This window comes from Castanea sativa, chromosome 5, assembly GCF_040712315.1.
Source record: "Castanea sativa cultivar Marrone di Chiusa Pesio chromosome 5, ASM4071231v1".
Taxonomy (NCBI): Eukaryota; Viridiplantae; Streptophyta; class Magnoliopsida; order Fagales; family Fagaceae; genus Castanea; species Castanea sativa.
Window position 1 is genome coordinate 67,868,230 of NC_134017.1, and position 19,067 is coordinate 67,887,296.

The 19,067-nt window shown below is 40.5% G+C and overlaps 2 protein-coding genes across 4 annotated transcripts; both read right to left on the bottom strand.

The window, feature by feature from the left end:
• Positions 1 to 6,623: 6,623 nt before the first annotated feature.
• On the bottom strand, positions 6,624 to 9,197 carry LOC142633831 (uncharacterized). 2 transcript variants are annotated; one of them, XM_075808078.1, is made up of 4 exons: positions 8,609 to 9,197; positions 7,832 to 7,977; positions 7,626 to 7,736; positions 6,624 to 7,429 (listed from the first exon to the last, which is right to left on the bottom strand). In XM_075808078.1, exons 1-4 carry the CDS (start codon positions 9,156 to 9,158, stop codon positions 6,845 to 6,847), a joined length of 1,392 nt encoding a protein of 463 aa, XP_075664193.1. In that variant the 5' UTR covers positions 9,159 to 9,197; the 3' UTR covers positions 6,624 to 6,844. The 2 variants fall into 2 exon arrangements, with proteins under 2 accessions (XP_075664193.1, XP_075664194.1); XM_075808079.1 differs by lacking the exon at positions 7,626 to 7,736.
• Positions 9,198 to 9,868: 671 nt separating this feature from the next.
• Positions 9,869 to 15,504, bottom strand: LOC142633427 (uncharacterized). Of its 2 annotated transcripts, none has more exons than XM_075807669.1 (5): positions 15,370 to 15,504; positions 14,007 to 15,242; positions 11,535 to 11,677; positions 11,343 to 11,420; positions 9,869 to 10,776 (listed from the first exon to the last, which is right to left on the bottom strand). In XM_075807669.1, exons 2-5 carry the CDS (start codon positions 15,187 to 15,189, stop codon positions 10,195 to 10,197), a joined length of 1,986 nt encoding a protein of 661 aa, XP_075663784.1. In that variant the 5' UTR covers positions 15,190 to 15,242; positions 15,370 to 15,504; the 3' UTR covers positions 9,869 to 10,194. The 2 variants fall into 2 exon arrangements, with proteins under 2 accessions (XP_075663784.1, XP_075663783.1); XM_075807668.1 differs by having other exon boundaries at positions 11,343 to 11,453.
• Between the last annotated feature and the right edge of the window lie 3,563 nt (positions 15,505 to 19,067).

The following is a 19,067-nucleotide window of genomic DNA, read 5'->3' on the forward strand; positions in this document are numbered from 1 at the left end:
CTCTGTGGGCCAAGGACCTTCCCCCGGTGTGGCTGCCACAAATCCCTTCATGCAATTCTTCTATAATACTCTTCGTTAAATCTGGGTGTACACACATCAAGTATGGTCACGAAAAGGATCGTTTGTACGATTTTTGATCCTCGGACGGCCAGAAACGTGGCGCCTTTCGGCGTATCTTATACGCTTCGGATTTGTCCTCGGGAAGGACATCATCCCTAAGAAAAGATACGACCGGGTCGATCCAACTAGGTCCAGGCCTTATTAGATGGATATGAGGCGCGTTGGTAATGACAAGAGAGGGCTCTAGCAAATCCTCAACGAGGATAACCCTAGGTAAACCTTGAGCCGAGGACGTTGCCAGCGTGGCTAAGGAGTACGCATGGGTGTTTCCGCTCCGAGAGATATGAGTTAAGGCGAAGGAGCTAAATTGAGTTTCTTGACGCTTAACACGGGCCAAATATTCCTGCATCCTTGGATCTCTAGCCTCCATGGTCCCCGTGACTGTCCGACCACCGATTGAGAATCCGAGAAGATGTGGATTTCCCTTCCACCCATCCTATGCACCATTTTCATGCCTACCAAGACCGCTTCGTATTCGGCCTCATTGTTAGTAGCCGAGAACGCCAATCTCAAAGATTTTTCGAAGACAATTCCCTCTGGGGACATAAGAACAAGTCCAACACCAGATCCTCTCTGATTAGCCGCCCCATCCACATACATTTTCCAAATCGGAGGCACGGCAGTTGTAATCACACCAACTGATTTTTCATCCATATGTGCTTTCTTTTAGAGTTTCTTCCAGTAATGGCTCGGCAAATTCCGCCACCAAGTCAGCGAGGACCTGTCCCTTCACCGAGGTGCGAGGCTTATACTTTACATCAAAAGCCCCCAGGATGGTCCCCCACTTTGCTATCCTTCCTGAGTAGTCGGCGCTACGCAGAACTGCCTTGAGGGGCAATTGGGTCAGAACAACCACTGTGTGGGACTGAAAATAATGGGGAAGCTTTCGCGTGGCATGAACCACGGCCAGGAGCGCTTTCTCTAAGGGTTGATAACGTACCTCGGCATCACCCAAAGACTTACTAACATAATATACTGGTCTTTGCACCCCGCTATCATCTCTTATCAGGACAAGGCTGACCGCGTGGACGGCCACTGCCAGATAAGCAAACAAAATCTCATGTGCCTCTGGACGAGAAAGAATGGGTGGCCGAGATAGATATTGCTTAAGCTATTGAAAGGCTAACTCGCAGTCCTCGGTCCATTGAAACCCTTTCCACTTATTCAGCAGTTGGAAGAAAGGACGACACCGGTCAGCTGACCGAGATATGAACCTGTTCAAAGCAGCAATCATTCCCGTCAACTTTTGAATTTCTTTTGGGTTCCGAGGAGGCTGCAAGTCCTGAATAGCCTTGACCTGCACCGAGTTTACCTCTATGCCTCTATGTGTAATCATGTATCCCAAGAACTTCCCAGACCCCACGCCGAAAGAACATTTTGAGGCGTTGAGGCGCAACTTGTACCTTCTCAGTATCTGAAAAGTGTCGGCCAAATCTTTCACATGTGAGGGGATTGTTTTGCTTTTCACCACCATGTCGTCAACGTATACCTCAATGGTTTTCCCCATCTCTTTGTTCGAACATTCTGGTCATCATCCTTTGATAAGTAGCCCCAGCATTCTTCAGACCGAACGGCATGACCTTATAATGGTAATTCCCCGTCGGCGTAATGAATGCAGTCTTCTCCTGATCCTCCAGTGCCAAGGGAATCTGGTGATAACCCTAGAAGGCGTCTAAGAAACTCATCCGAGGATGACCGAAAGTGGCATCCACCAGTTGATCAATACGTGGCATTGGGAACGAATCTTTGGGACAGGCCTTGTTCAGATCAGTAAAGTCCACACATACCCTCCACGTTCCATTTTTCTTTTTAACGACAACTGTATGGGCTAACCACTCAGGGTAGAAAACTTCTTCGATAGCCCCAGCCCTTTTGAGTTTAAGCACCTCTTCCTTCACAGCCTCGGAATGTTCCCTAGAAGATCGCCGAGGTGGCTGCCTTCTCGGAATGATAGCCGGGTTGACATTTAGGTGATGACAAATGAAGCCCGGATCCAGGCCTAGAGCTTCATAAGGATCCCACGCAAAAACATCAACATTATCCTTCAAGAACTCTAACAACTCCATTTTCTCTTGGTGTGGTAAAAGTACACCGACTTGGAAGAATCTCTCGGGTCATCGGCCACTTTGGAAACTTCTCTAATCCCTCGCCTTGTGTCTCATCTCCTGTCACCACTCCGGATGAATCGGGAGCCGTTAACTGCTATAAACCCTTGTTGATCAAAGCGAAGATTCGGCTTACGTCGATGCGATACCGCGGCCGATATGCCTTTGCCCGGCTGCGATTGGCTGCCGAGGATTTCCTCAACACATTCCCCCGAGGGGAATTTAACTTTAACATGTAAGGTAGAGGAGACGGCTCCAAGCGCATGCAGCCAAGGCACGGCAAGGATGGCCGTGTATGGAGAGTACGCATCAACGACGATGAAGTCCACCTCCACCGTTTCTGAGCCGGACTGAACGGGCAAACGGATCTGTCCCTTCGGCACAACGGCTCTCCCTTCGAAGCTTATAAGTGGCGAGTCATAAGGAGTAAGGTCTTCCAACTTCAATCTTAACCCCTTAAACAGATCAGGGTACATGATATACGCACCGCGCACGATCTATCATCACCCTCCTCACGTCATAGTTCCCAATTCTCAAGGTAACCACAAGAGCATCGTCATGGGGCTGGATGGTCCCCACCTTATCCTCCTCCGAGAAATCTAGGACGGGCAAAGTGCCCTTCAACCTCTTCGGCCTGTGACCCAAGTCCTCGGTCTGTTGATGGGAAACCGCCATCACCCTAGTGGGACCTGAGCCGATCCTGCCAAGGGCAGCGAAGATAACATTAATTGTTCCCAAGGCTGGCCGAGATATATTGTTCCTCTGGTTGTTTGAACCAACTTGACTGGCCTGCCCAGTGGGCTGACACAAGTGCTGCTTCAACTTTCCCTCACTAACGAGCTGCTCTAGATGGTTCCATAGGGTCTGACAGTTTTCGGTAGTGTGGCCTACATCCTGATGGTACTGACAAAAGAGATTTTGGTTTCTTCTCGTAGGGTCCCCTGCCATCTTGCCTGGTCATCTGAAGAAAGGCTCTTTACGAACTTTCTCTAGTAACTGATGCACCGGCTCTCGGAACACATTATTTACAGCCTGAGGTGCTGCCGAGCCGGATTGCCCGAAGTAATCCCTCCTCGGCTTGTTGGTGTGGTATCTATCCGACCTGAAATCCCTTCTCTACTGCGGGATAACCTTTTCCTTTCACTTCCCTTGCTGCTGGTCTTCTTCTACCCTCTTGTACTCATCAATACGATCCATAAGGCGGCGTACACTGCGGACGGGCTTTTTCGTCAAAGACTTTCTTAGGTCGTGGTCTGTAGGGAGACCTACCTTAAAGGTATTAAGCGCCACCTCATCAAAGTCACCATCTATCTCGTTAAACATCTCCCAGTATCGGCCGGAGTATGCTTTCAGTGTCTCCCTTTCCTTCATGGCCATGGATAGCAGCGAATCCAATGGCCGAGGGACTCTGCTACACGTAATGAACCGCGAAGCGAATGCCCTAGTCAGCTCCCCAAACGAGCCTACGGACCCAGATTTGAGACCGTTAAACCATCTCATAGCCACAGGTCCCAAGCTGGAGGGGAAAACTTTACACATCAGAGTCTCATTGTGAGAGTGCACCGCCATCCTCTGGTTGAAGTGACTCACGTGCTCCACCGGATCAGTCCGGCCATTATAAATGGTGAAGGTGGGCTGGGTGAACCTCCTGGGAAGCCTCCCCTTCTCAATCCTCCGTGAAAACGGAGATTTAGAGAGTTGGTGCAACGCCCTACTCATGGTATCGTTGCCTAAACCCCTAGAACGAAACTTCTTACGTCTGCGGGTTGGCTGGTCGTCCTCCTCACCGGAGGATGTTGCACTGGTGGGGGAACATGACCTTGAACTGTAAGCAAGTCCCCTATCCTTCTCTGAGGAAGAACTAGACGAGGACGGGGAAACCTTACGTTTAGCGTGGCGTAACTTCCTCTTCAAACGATTGATTTCCCTCTGCATGGATTTAGAACCCTCATCATGGGTGGTGCTACCCCCTTCATGAATATGGCCAGCACCTGGATACTCTGTATGGACACTCCCCTCACGATCTCTTTGATGTTCCAGACGTTCAAAATGATCTTCCGGCTGTGATCCCTGTGACTCAGCATGGTGAGCACCTAAGCCTGCCATAGTACCCCTGTCGCTTCTAGACTAGATTTTCCACAGACGACGCCAATTGTAAGTGCACAATTGCACCTGGCCCCAAGAACAGTTACGGGCTCAGGCCCAACGAGCCTTAAACGATGTAATTTGTAGAGTGTGGGCTTGAAACCCAGGTTAGAAGTGTTTGAGGATTAAATAGCAAGCCAAAGATTATAAACACTTAAAAACAACAAAGAATGGTATAACTCTATCTGCTCGGACGTAAGCCGAGAACTGTTTTTATATAATTTCTCTCTCTCTTTTTCTCTTTTCTTTAGGTTACAAAGAGTGAGCTCCCCCTTTTTTCTGTCTTAGATTCCTCTTTAAATACTACTCTTTTGAATACTTTGTACATGTGTTGCTTTATCTCCCCTTTAGCCTAGATATTTCTTTTCCCAGTGCCTTTGAATAGTAACCAGAAGTTTCTCTTCCACTGTTCAGGTGTCACTTCCCCATCAATGCGGCCAGGGTGGTAGGTGCAGGGTCTTTAATGTGGAGGTAGCAGCCTTTATCTTTGACATTTCTTCAACACCAGTGCTTTTGGGGCATTCTAGGGTTTCCCCCTTTTAACCATTGACCTTAACCGTGTCATCCCCTAATCTTTATTACGAAACCCCGAGTTCTTCGGTGTCCATCCGAGGGTAAGTTCACCCTCGGCTGTATCTTCGGACCCTCGGCGTATGGGCCGACCCATAGTACCAACAGATTCTAAACCCAGTAGCAGGTCGGCCTTCCTTAACACGGCCCAAAAGGCCCACATTCTCATCAGGACCTTTTTGCCCCCCACAATATATATATATCTCTCTCTTAAAAAAAATATAAAATTAAAAAAATTAGATTACAACTTTACTTAACTATGCATTGTTGTATATCAAAAATAAAGTATCATTTTTAATTGTAATATATTTTTATTATTATTTATGGTTCAACTATAATATTCAATTCTCTGTATGAAAGTAACATTAGTTTAGTTGGCATTATTCATCAAATTATATATTTAATGTATCAAATTAACCTTGATTTGATTGTATTAAATAATTTTGTTTAATTAATATTTACATATTAAAAGTCCCGCATAAATTTTCCGCCTTAGCCCCCAAATTATGTTGGGCTGCCCCTGCATATATATATTTTGATGATTAGTATTGGCTTTTGCTCTTAAAAGAGCCCAGAACTACGTTAAAATTTATTCTGCTCTATAAAACCATTAACTCAGTGGGGCTGAGTAGAGTGTCATCCATATGAGTGACAACTATTCAAATTTTTCATTCAAGAGTACATATAATCCATCAACGCCATGCATCAATTTACCGCGGAGTGTGGAAAATATATATTCACTACTTCTACAGGCACTTGACCTAAGCTATAGTTCGATTTCATGGTCTACTAAGTATTGCACCTGAGTATATAACATTACAAACTTATGAAATTTCTACAAGTGTTTGCCTTTAATACTGCCTTGTGGGCCCATGATAATAACATGGACGTAAACATCTGGTGTTCCAAATTATGAACTTGAGGACAGATATCTTGTAACAGTGCTTCTAGACATCGAACTCATGGACTGTCTTGGCCGTTCAGCATCATCATTTTTCCTTTCTCACAAAGGCCAGGCATGAAGATGCACTCTGCTGAATCCTCTATGACTATGTTAGCCTAGAGGCTCCTACATCTCAGCGGTTGAATAAATACAAGCAGGGTATAGAGCCTGCTGCAAATATCATTGATATTAGCCAACCCATTGCTGTCCTAGCAAACGAACATAAGAACTACAACAAAGGATATTTCCTATGTTCTTGCATCATCATCTCTGGCCTATGACAAAACTTGTTAACTTATTGCTATGGCTTCATGATGCAGGTAGATAAGGGGTATGTGTTTAGATTAGGGGTCTAGAAAGATGTGAGAGTTGATTAGAGTGGCTTATAGGTGGACAAACCTCTGCACAAAGAACTTATCTCTGAAATTTAGCACTAAAGGCGAAGGGAAATCCTTATTCATCAACAAAAACTGATTTACAATTGGTATTACAGGTACTTATACTACTAGCTACACAAGCAGCCAAGCTTTGCTAAGTGGTTCCTACTGGAACAGAATTAGTTACAGTTAACAGACACATTACCTAATACATTCTTGTGCACTAATTGTTACAATCAACTAAACTACAACTACTTGTTACAATCAGCTAAGCAGCCACATTTCAAAATTACTAGAGAAGAAAATATTCTTGAGAGGACATCCAAGAAGGTTCTGGAAAAATCTATGACTTGAAGTTAGTGATGACATGACAAAATAGTCAATTACCATTCCAGTAATTAACAGTGCATAAGTATATCATTTTATCAAAAGGTTTGCATACAAAAAGCAAAGCAAGATGCCCCTCATTTACATAATTTTATCTGTGACTACACAAAATTGCATGCAAAAGCATGCACAGAGGCACCGCCTAGAAAGCATCATTAGTTAACAAAGCTTCACCATTTACAAAAACCACAAACACATTACAGGCTAGAGATTGTCAAAAGCAAGCCATAATGATCACTAGGCAGAACAGGAAGCTCCAGCTTCTTAACCTCCTTCCTCACTTTCTTCTCCTTGCTATATGACAGACCTGGTATTGCATCCATCCCAATCATGTCAATTCCACTGATCTTGAAATTGTGCAGATTACAAATAAATCGATCTAGCCGTTTTTGTAATGTACGGTTACCAGACAACATCTGGTTGGACTTGGTATCATACGTCCATCCATTTTCCCCTGGCCTTAACTCTTGCCATGCATCGACCCATCCATCAGGAAAAGGAAACTGACCATCTAACTTGTCATCCCAATTCATGTCACCACCATAAATCACATTTGGATTCTTTTTAAGAATGTTGATTGCCTCCTTTGCCTGCTCTACACGTTCCTTGCTGTACATCTGATCCCATTTCGGGGGTGCTGGGCAGGGACTCTCAAGATGGCTAGTAGCAACAACAAAAGTCTTGCCCCTCTGGACTTCAACCTCAGCAACAGATAGTTCTCTCCCCATTATAGAATTGGTAAAGGGTTTACAGCCGAAGGATTTCACAAGCAGCTTGCTTAACTGCATATCATTTAATTGACACGTCACATATTAATACCACATAATCATCAATTAAATGAATCATGCAACTTGCTAAATCAACAATGACTTACCAGGAGGTGATCCAAACATCGGATCCATCTATCATGCCTAAAAGTATGATAAATCAACATAAAAATGTGAACTTTTACACCTTAAGTGGTGATCAAAATATTACCAGCATGCAAAAGTAAGGTCTTGAGTTTGCCATCTCAGTTGAAACTGAGCAATGATATACCTTCCACCAGCTGGAATGGCAGAAAATATCATATATATTAGGAGTAACCTCCTGCAGAGCAAAGTGACCAAAAGCAAGATGTACTTATATATAAAGCTAACCAAATGAGAAGGGAAGAGAGAGAGAGAGAGAGAGAGAGAGATTGCCTGAAAACAGATGAGTTCTGGGGAATGCAGTTGGATAAGGTCACCAAGGGCTTTCATCCTCTTATGCATTTCCAGGTCTTCTCGAAACCAAACATTATAGCTTAAAATCTTCAACGAACTCGGTATGGTTCCTTTACCAGTTTCCTCTGCCACACATTTAACTAGTCTTTCATAATGTGCAACTAAAAACCCCTAGATTGTGTTTGAATGCGAAAATTTCAAGAACAATTGCAAATATAAATTACTTGATATAAAGTTAACAACACATGATGACTCCAGTCTAATTTAACACAATCCTGATCAGCCAAAACAGGGCCAAAAATCCATATTTACACCATTACTCCATTAGAGCATAAAACAACACCAGTTCATTAAAACCCACAAGCCAATGCACAAAAATCCAAACTTTAAAACCTTAGATTACCAAAAGCCACACTACACAGTCACAGCCATATCGGACTCCTGCACCCAGTTCAAAAATCCACAGTTGTACCATAAAAGCACAAAACAAAGCAAACCCAATTAAACCACAAGCCAAAACACCCACACAAACAAAAATCCAAACTTTAAAACCTTAGATTACCAAAAGCCACACTACACAGTCACAGCCATATCGGACTCCTGCACCCAGTTCAAAAATCCACAGTTGTACCATAAAAGCACAAAACAAAGCAAACCCAATTAAACCACAAGCCAAAACACCCACACAAACAAAAACAAAAACAAAAACAAAAACAAAATCCAAATTTTCTCAAACCAAAGATTATCAAAACTCACCCAGCACAGCCTCGGCATTATTGGAAGCCTTGATCCCTCTAAACCCACCAAATTCAGCAGAATCTTCATCAACCACAACTGGGTCCCGCGCCTTCCTCTTGTTGCAACGCTGCAAGGGCAAGAAAACTGACCCCACCCCAGAATCCAGACCCTCATCATCAACATCAATTTCTTTCAAATCCTCAAAGCTGGACAAGGAAGACACAGAGGCCCTAGTGCCACAGACCTCACAGCTTCCGCTCTGGTAAGGGTTCAAGAAAGTGCAGGCCTTGCATGACCACTTAGGGGCTGAAGGAGAAGGAGGTGGAGATGATGATGAAGATGAAGAAAAAGGAGTTAAGCAGATTTCGCAAGTGGGTTTTTGATTTTGAGAAGTGGGGTTGATGAAAGTGCACTTTTTGCAGGTCCAAGAAGAAGAAGAAGAAGAAGAAGACGACATTGTTAGAAATGAAAAGAGAGGAGAGGTTTTTCTAGGGTTTATTGGTTTGTGATTTAGAAGAAGAGAAGGGAATGTGAATGGGGCACTAATTATAAGCTTTGGGATTGCCATTCAAAATTGGCTTGCCGCTTTGGCTGTAACTCTGCTGTGCTGTGCTGTGCTGTGCTTCTTTGCTGTACACTTGTACTAGTTTTGGTTTGATTGAACTTGTCGTTTGCAGTAAACGATCAGTCGTTTTAGATCGGAAATGCAAAACTAGTCCACTAATTTTTTTTTTTTTTATAGGAAGTCCAATATTTACTTTGAACTCAAGTTTTTCTTTTCTTTTTCTTTTTCAATTGAACATTAGTATGACCATACGAGGTTCAAGGGATAACTCACAACTCAACTGTAATGACATTCTATTGAACATATATTTAATTTATTATATATGGGTTTATATATATTTTATTATGTGTAATGACCTCCTTTTAATTTCAACATGGTATTAGAACCATTCGATCTTGGCTCATAGCAAAATTTTAATCCATTTTTTTATCACCATAAAAGTGTTTTTTCTCTATTGTTTTGGTCTTCTCTAATGTGTCCTCATACAGTCTAGCAAGTGTGGCGCACATTAGGACTAAAACAAGTGACATATGAGCCCAATTCTTCGAAATCCGTGATCCTAAATCAATCGAGATTAATTCTCGGTCGATCCAAATTAATTTTATATGGTTGACAAAAACAATTCATAGAAAAAAACACATGCATTCGACACCATTTATAATACAAAGAGGAAAAGAAATACGACTACAGTTACATGACGTAGCATTAGACTAGTAGTGGTGTGGCAGTGGTGTTGTCAACACGCTGTAACAATCATTTCCCATAACAATATGACAGTACACCAGCGTAAACTTCTAAACATCATAAGCCTTACAATACAAACCAAACTTTTTTTGAAGTAATACAGAAACTTCACACAACAATTAAGGAGCATCACAGTATTACAGAAGCTGTACACATCAATATAATACAAGAGTTTGCAGGATGGTGGACACAGTAGTAACGACACACCTAGCATCTCTTTCTTTCTTTTTAGGAGGGGCAATGGAAACACTCAAACACCTAGCTTTTAAAAGTGTTATCATGCCAAGCCAATAATTTACTGGATATTAACCCCTAAGAGCAAGCCATAATGATCACTAGGCAATACAGGAAGCATCAACTTTCGGACCCATTTTCTTACCTTCTTCTCCTTCATATATGACACTCCTGGTATAGCCTCCATTCCTATCATGTTGACTGCACTTAATTTGAAATCACACAGATTGCAAATAAATCTATCTAGCCGCTTTTGCAAAGGCCGGTTATAAGACAACATTGGATTGGACACAGTATCATATGTCCATCCATTTTCACCGGGCCTTAAATCTGCCCAGGCATCAATCCATCCATCAGATAAAGGAAACTTTCCATCCGATTTTTCATCCCAATTCATGTCACCACAAAAGACCACATTTGGAAATTTCTTAAGAAGGTTAACAGCCTCCTTTGCCTGAGCTATACGTTCCTCACTGTGCATTTGATCCCATTTAGGAGGGGCAGGGCAGGGGCTCTCAAGATGGCTTGTGGCTACAGTCAACAATTTCCCCCTTACTTCAATCTCTGCCATGCACAGTTCTCTCAGCATTGTAGAATTGCTGAACGGTTTGCAGCTGAAGGATTTTACTGGAAGTTTGCTCAACTGCAATTGACAAATCAAGTTAGGCTCCAACACTACCTTAAATATGAACATTGAAGTAACAAATTATATGACATGCAGAAAAATCATATCTCAAATAACACATCCTGAGGCAAGTAGCCCGAAAGAGAGTGCACTATAGAAGCAAGATAAAATTTATAGTATAAAAGAAATTCACAAAAACAATCACATTATGGGCTTTACCACCTTAAAAGGTCAAATATAACCAAAATATGTGAAATTAATCATTTGAGAAGATGGGTAGATTTCTCAAGGATTGGGTAGCGCCGTAGCGGCTGTATTAATTTTCTATATTTTTCTGTGAGCATTATGCACAGCAAGAAGACATATAATACTGTTAACACCAAAATGCCCCCTACCCCAATGTACTTTCATGGAAAAAATTCTAGAAAGACCTAACTAAAAGAGAAAGAGAACCGAACAAAAGAACCTGATTTATCCAACAGACTGCAGTATCCCTCCACTAAGTAACCTCCCATGGTTTCTACAAGCTTGCATTGCAACTATGTTGGCCAACCTAAAATTGCAAAGGATGCATAATATCTCACCTGCATGCAGAAATATCTTCTTGTACTGGCCATTTGATGTGAAACTGAGCAATTATATGTGTTCCACCAGCTTGATACCTTAAAAATGTCATATATATCAAGTGTAACCTCCTGTACGGCATATATTCTGGTCATAAATATGATGAATAGTTAATTGGAAACGACCTATAAGATGAAACGAAAATGGCACACCTGGAAACAAATGATATCAGGAGAATGCAATTGAATAAGTTCACCAAGAGCCTCCATCCTCTTATGTATCTCCAAATCTCCGAACCACACATTGTAACTCAAAATTTTCACTGTACTTGAAACCATGCTCAAACAATTTTTCTCTGCCACAAACAGTGTTTTTAGAAATTCATATAAATAATAACAAAAGACTCCAACATAGCAACATTGAAAATCTGAGTTAGATGTGACCATTAAATATGGTAAATAATATTCGTTAAAACAACTCATTATAATAGGCATCAATGTCCTCCAACAACATGAGATTAGGAGAACTGATAACAACGATTATTTTAGTTACAAGCTCTCTCTAGTCATTATGCTCTATTAGAGTCTTTTATTCTTTCTCGCCACTAGGAAGGGAAAGCCTTACTTTTAAAAGGTCATATCCAATTCACAAAACTCTTACTTTTGCAGAATCCTAAAAGGTCATTCACATTTATTTGAAATTTCATAAAATGATTCAAACACGAAAAATTTGTCGTTGCCCGCTCCAGCACAAGGGCTGAGTACTCAGCCCTCGTTGTCACTATTTCTGAAATTCTATGGCTTCAATGGTTCTTGGTTGATATGGGTGCCCCACAGTCCATCAATCTTCCATCTACTGCGACAACTGGAGTTCTACCGGCATTACTCAAGACAATTTTGTCACAAGCTCACCAAAGACTTTGAGATAAATTGCCACTTTATTTGTTATCGTCGTCAGCATAATAGCCTCCTTTTGTAATCCTATTACTAAATCTCATTCACCCAGTCATCTCCGTGATCTAATTTCCAAACTCAATCTGGTTCCTTCCGCACCGCCTTCAATTTGAGGGGGGGGGGGGGATGTTAGCGTTTTTATGATGTTCATATGTGTAGGCCAGAATTATGACCTGAATCAAGGCATATCAATTAAACTTGATTCAAGACATAATTAAGGCTCCTAGGTCAACGCTATCCCTCATTACTCTCTTGGTAAGTTATATATATATATATATATATTCATGTCCTATATATAGACAAATTTATATTGAATATCGAGATTTTCATATTCAATAACTCTTGTTCTTTATCTTTTATTTTTCATATTTTGCAGAGAAATTGAACATCAAACTGGTACATTATCAAATCATCAATACATGTTACCAAAGTAAAAGTTGAGGGGATCGATGAATCACCTTCTCCTTCATTGTCCTATAGCTTATGAGTTGTGATCCATGGTTTTTTGTTCGTTTGGTAATCATTGGGTTATGCCATATAAACTTAGTGAGTTGTTGGCTTCTTGGTAGGGCAAGTTTGGTAGGCATCGAAATATAGATTTGTGGAGATTTGTGCCGCATTGTTTGTTTTGGTGCTTATGGTGGGAGCGGAATGCTAGATAATTTGAGAATTGTGAACGGTCTATTTTTTACATTAAATCTTTCTTTTTCCATACTCTCCTTGATTGGAGTGTAGTTTTGCCTTTTTATTCTCGTTTTTCTCTCTCCAATCTTATTGATCATTGTAATCTAGGCTCTTGATTTGTGCCACTCTAGTACACTTCCAGTGTATTTGGTTCATTTTTTCTAATAAAATTTCTTACCCTACTTATCAAAAAAAAAAACTCAAGAACCAGCCCAGCAGCACTTTCTGCTGTCATTACCTTCCCAGGAGAACTCCTGACAAGCATATGGGATTAGGCAATTCCTTCTTTGTGTATATAACACAAGAGAGGCACTCTTACAATTTTAGGTTTCTGTTAGCTTTTGTTTTGGTTTACTGAAGTTAGAGCTCATCTTAGTTGCAGTGTACTTGACATATAACAAATATATATTGATAAGTAACATATAACAAATATTATATATAGTATAAGAACTTGATTAAGGAGAATTTTGGCTAAAAGGAAGTGTATGAAACGGTCTCATCCACTAACCTTGTTGCCAGATATATGAATTAAAAAAAAAAAAATCAGCACCGAGAAAAGATTATAAACATGTTCTATAAGTGACAACTAGAAGCAGTTTCCATCTTGAGAGGAAATAACAAAACAAAGAGCAAAGAGTGCAAATTCAAGTAAAAATTGAGCAGAATGACATTCTGATGCTCAAGAACACAACGTCAGCAATCAATTTGTTAATTGCTATCAATTTCATGCTATAAAGATCCAATATGATACTTCAATTGGACAAATGGAAAACACCAAATCAATGCTTTTACGTTCATTAGCTACTAGAAGATTAATATATTTGCAGATACAATCAACAGATCATTAAACGGAATAAAAGAACTTGATGTCGATAGATATAAATTTTACCAACTTTTAAGGATTAATAAGCACCATCAACATCATATAAAGTGATAAGTCAAAAGAAATAGGTAAGATGGACAAGAATTTGAGCAAGTCATAAATGCACCAAATACAAAATCCAAGATGAAAATGAAATGCTTATAGTGACCGGAAAATACACAAACCTCTTCTGAACGGAGGCACATATATGCCACATTCTAGTGGAGATTGACCAGAAAGCTCAGATTCCAGTTGAGACTTAAGTATGGATTTATGAAGATCACACTGGTCAGTAGACAGAGCAGGTTGATTGTTATCTGGCGTCAAAGATGATGCAAGCCTCAACAAATAGAAAGATGGCCGATAGTCTTTGTCTGACTTCTGGATAGGATCCTGGACTAACAAACGTTTTCTTGCAGGAGGCAGATACATGCCACTCTCTAGTGGAGATCGACCAAATAAATCAGATTTTACTTGATTCATAATGTTAATCATGGATCGAAACTGGTCAGTGGAGAGAGCAGGTTGATTGTTATCTGGCGTCAAGGATGATGCAAGCCTAGACGAAGAGGAAGATGGCTGATAGTCTTTGTCTGACTGCTGGATAGGATCCTGGATAGATGGCTGACATCCACCAAATTGGGGAGAATCCTTTTGACTTCCATTGCTTCTCTTTGTCTGATCATTGTTCATCTTCTTGGCAGGAAAATCTTTGTCATCTAATGATAGAGATGAAAATTTATCATATGTTAGTCCAGGCTCCACAAATAGCAACTCTCGCACAGCTTCAGGAACAGTTGGTAGAGGGGAACGTTCCAGCATAGACTTTCTAATATCCTCATCAAATGTATCTGGTAAAGCCATGAGAAGCTCAACCAGCCGAGACTCTTCACGGTATTTCTTGTAACTCTCTAAATCACTCAATTCCTTTGGCTCCATCTCATCTAATTGCTGCCAATAACATTGCAAAAAACAATATAATCCAGTAAGGGGAAAACCACTTCGTTTCACTGCCTCAATTTCCCTCTCCAACCGATACGTTTTAGCCAAATTCGACTCATCACCGTGGGCATACAACCCTGCCAAGTAGTCCCATGCATCCTTAGCAGACTTAATATGATCCAAACGTTTCCTAAGGGAACAATCAACATAAAAGTTGATAAAATACAGAGCCGTTGCATTCATAGATTCCCAATTCTTAATCAAATTTATGTAATTTTTATCTTTGGGGTCAGGACGAGTCGCTGACCCACTTACATAGTCCCACAGTTCTCCTTCAATCTCGAAATTACGCATCATATATGACCACAGTAGATAATTAGTTCCATCCGATTTGAGTGCAACAGCATCTACCGACTCATAATCCATAACCAGGAACAAGTTTCCCAATCAAACACCAAAGATACTTGGGAATCTAACACCTACAATATTATAAGCACGTAAAGAATGTAATGGCTTTCAAGTTTAGTTAGTTAATAATTTTCAATTAAGATGAAGAACAGAAACAAAGAATTGAACACGTGAGTTGAGTTGGAGCTGAGGACTAACCAGATTGAGAGGACCTTTGCTTAGCGTCAAAGACTTCAAAGCTCTGAGGAACAGTCGGTCTTTGTTCTTTAACTCTTTGTCCAACTTTAACTTCACTCTCTGGACAGGGACCAGTGAAAGACAGAGATACGAGGTTGTCGTTTTAGTTAAACGGCTCGTTTTGACTTAATGATTTATATGTGCCCAAGCTTATCTTAAGAGTCCAGTCCATTTAGCTCCAACAAACACATTAAATGCATGGCAATTGGCAATGATTAATGGCCTTTTTATGATCCTAATTCCTAAACCCATTTTCCTATGAATAAGATTTTGTAATAATCAAATGCTCATACAAACCCATGGGCCTCATTTTATTGATGGGCTTTACTAGGCTTTTCATGCCTAAACCCATTTTCTTTGTGTAAAAAAGTTTCTGCACTAATTGACAGAGTTAATATAGGGGAAATGGACGAAGGACTAAGAGAAAGTGACGAAAACTAAGAAAAATACAAAAGAAGAAAGGAATGAAGTGTATAGTAGTAGACAAAAGACAACTAAAATACAAAAAACCAAACTTAAAACATGAAGTAGGAAGCTACGGGAAAGTAGAAATGGTGAAGGATAATAAGGACTATGGCTACAAGACGAACATGCTGACTGAATAATGGGAGGGTAAGAAAATCATGGAAGCTTGTTAATTGCATATATTGCTAAAATACTATAGAAAATAACTGCAAAATATGGTATAGAACATAAAACAAGGTACAACAAATTGAGGGATATTATTATATTGAACAAGTTTTTTACAGGACTGGAAGACATAAACTGCAAAATATTATACAGGCTGGCTGACTCTCTAATTCTTACTCTATTTTCTACTCTCTTTTTTCAACTCTACTGAACTAAGGATACAAACGGCCTATTTATAGGCAAATATTTTACAAAATGACAAAATATTTTACAGTGAAGAAATGTGAATTCTGACTTCCTTCTTTACAGTTGTCCAAAATTAGCGAGGGATCAATGCCAATTGTCTTCTTGATCTTCAAAAAATATTCACATGCGAATTCTTCGCTGACAATAGGCATTATGAGGCTGAGCAGTTATTTTCAAAAAGAAAAGAAAAAAAAAATAATTTGTGAGACCCACTTTTGGACCCACTTTTGTCTTGACTCTCCTTTCTCGTTTGCCGTCGCACCTTCTTCAAGATAAAAACTTGGAAATCTAACACCTACAATATTACAAACACGTAAAGAATGTAATGGTTTTCATGCACACGATCCTTAAAAAAAAAAATTCATGATCAAGTTTAGCTAGTCAATAATTAACATCTAATAACATACATTAGAAGTCTGGCATTGACAATTAAGATGAAGAACAGAAACAAGAATTGAACACATGAGTTGGAGCTGAGGACTTACCGGATTGAGAGGACCATTTCTTAGTCTCAAAGCTTCAAATTAGAGCTCTGAGGAACTGACTCTTTTTTCTTTTTCCATACACGACAAACAGTCTTTATTCTTTAACTCTTTATCCAACTTTAACTTTACTCTCAGGACAGGGACCAGTGAAGTCAAGGATACGAGGTTGTCGTTTTAGTTAACGACTCGTTTTGACTGAATGATTTTGTATGTAACTATGTAAGTACGTACCCAAGCTCATCTCCAAGAGTCCAGTTCTAACAAACACATTGAATATGGAAATGAAGCCCATGTTTTTCACGTTGGTCTTCGGCCTTTTTATGATCCTGAACCTATTTTCCTATGAATAAGATTTCATAGTGATTAAATGCTCATGTAAACCCATAGACCTTATTTTATTGATGAGCTTTACTAGGCTTTTCATGCCTAAACCCATATCCTTTGTGTTAGGAAGTAGGGACGCAATAAATTATCACTAAATTTTCATAATAGTTGAGATGTCAATCCCTCGCAAATCAAAATAATATAATAAAATATAAGATTATAACTCACTACAATTAAAACAAGGGTGCTGTGAAATTTTGTTGTGTCTATGAAATTTCTCTTAATATGATTCATCTTCTATACATCAAGAGACACCAGCCGGAATATGAAGGTCACGAAACGCAAAGTCTTTTTTTATAAGAATCAAATGCAAACTAAAAAATAAAAAATAAAAACACAAAGGCATTGTATACCACCAAAACTTCAGCCGGTATACACACCTAGGGACTTGTGAAAGAAATGAGATCAAGTTGTTGTTGTAGAGGAAAAATACGATGAGTGAAGCGACTGTCAGGTCAAGAGAAGAAGACTATGAGTTGCAACGGAGCACAAAGAAGGTCAAGAAAAACCACCAAAACAAAATATCTCATGAACCTCAACTCCCTTGCACTGATGAGGGAGGGAGGTCGTATAGAAATAAGCTCGTGGGAGAGTTTCCAGGAGCTTTTGAAAAAGCTTTCGAATTTGAGAATGTTATGGAGACTGAAGCTATGTCTAATGACGAGGATGAAGAAGACCTTCCAGGTGAGGCAACGATTTGGCTATCAGGGGATAGGAAAGGTAAAATCTGAGCAATCTAGGCAAATGCATTAATAGTTAAGGTGTTTAGGAAGACTGTAGGCTACCATTTTCTTATTCCAAGGTTGGTTAGTCTGTGGAAGCCAACGGGTAGAATGGAGTGCATCGACCTCGGCAATAACTTCTTTCTTATCAGGTTCTCCAACACAGAGGACTGGGCAAGAATGCTTAAAGGTGGACCATGGTTTGTTGGAGGCCATTACCTTTCCATTAGGTGCTGGGAGCCAAACTTCAAGCTAGAGACAGCCAATCTATCAGCTGTAGCGGTGTGGATACGGCTTCCAAGACTAGCTATTGAATACTATGAACCATCAGTCTTAAGGGATATTGGTTCGGCCATAGGACCTGTACTTAGGATTGACACTCAGATAGCAATGGAAGCTAGAGACGATTCGCTAGACTCTATGTCCAAGTGAACTTTGATAAACCAATCATAAAGCTTGTTAAGATAGGTGGTATTCACCAACCAATGCAATATGAAGGAATCAATGCTCTTTGTTTTACATGTGGTCGAGTTAGTCATTGAACTGAAGGCTATCCATACAGAGCAAGGTCGCCGGTCAAGCGGAGAAGATGAACGTGGAAACGGAGAAATCGGGAAGTCAAAAGTTGGTGACGGAACATGTGAAACCTAATAGCAATGACTTTGGGCCCTAGGTCTTAGTTGCACGAAAAAGGAAGCCACGCAAAAATATGAATAAGGAGAATAACTCCTTATCCCAATTTGGAAACCCATCATAAGGCCCAAGTTAGCCAAGTAGCAAATTGAGTCCATCATTAGGCCACTTTTCAGCAGGTCTAGAGTCAAACAAGAGTAAGCAAATTGACAGTAATGTGCCAGGCGATAGTGCGAGGTGTGTAGATCACACTAAAGAATCTCTTGGACGTGACAAGTCCACATCAAAAGCCAAAAATCCTAGAGCAAGAAGCTCAAGCCACGGCCAGCAAAGCATGAAGAATCTAATGGACCATGCTAGTCTGAAATTGCCGTGATAGAGACCCGCCTCTAAGTGGAGAATCGTCAATCAAAATCCGTTTGGGATGAGTTATTTTCCTAAGACTGACTCTGGGTCCTCAGAACTCTCCAAGTTAGGAATGGAGTTCAAGGAATTCTGAGCGGGAAGCTCTTTGGTACCCAGCACAGTGCCAATTGGTTCTTCTCCACAACTCATGACT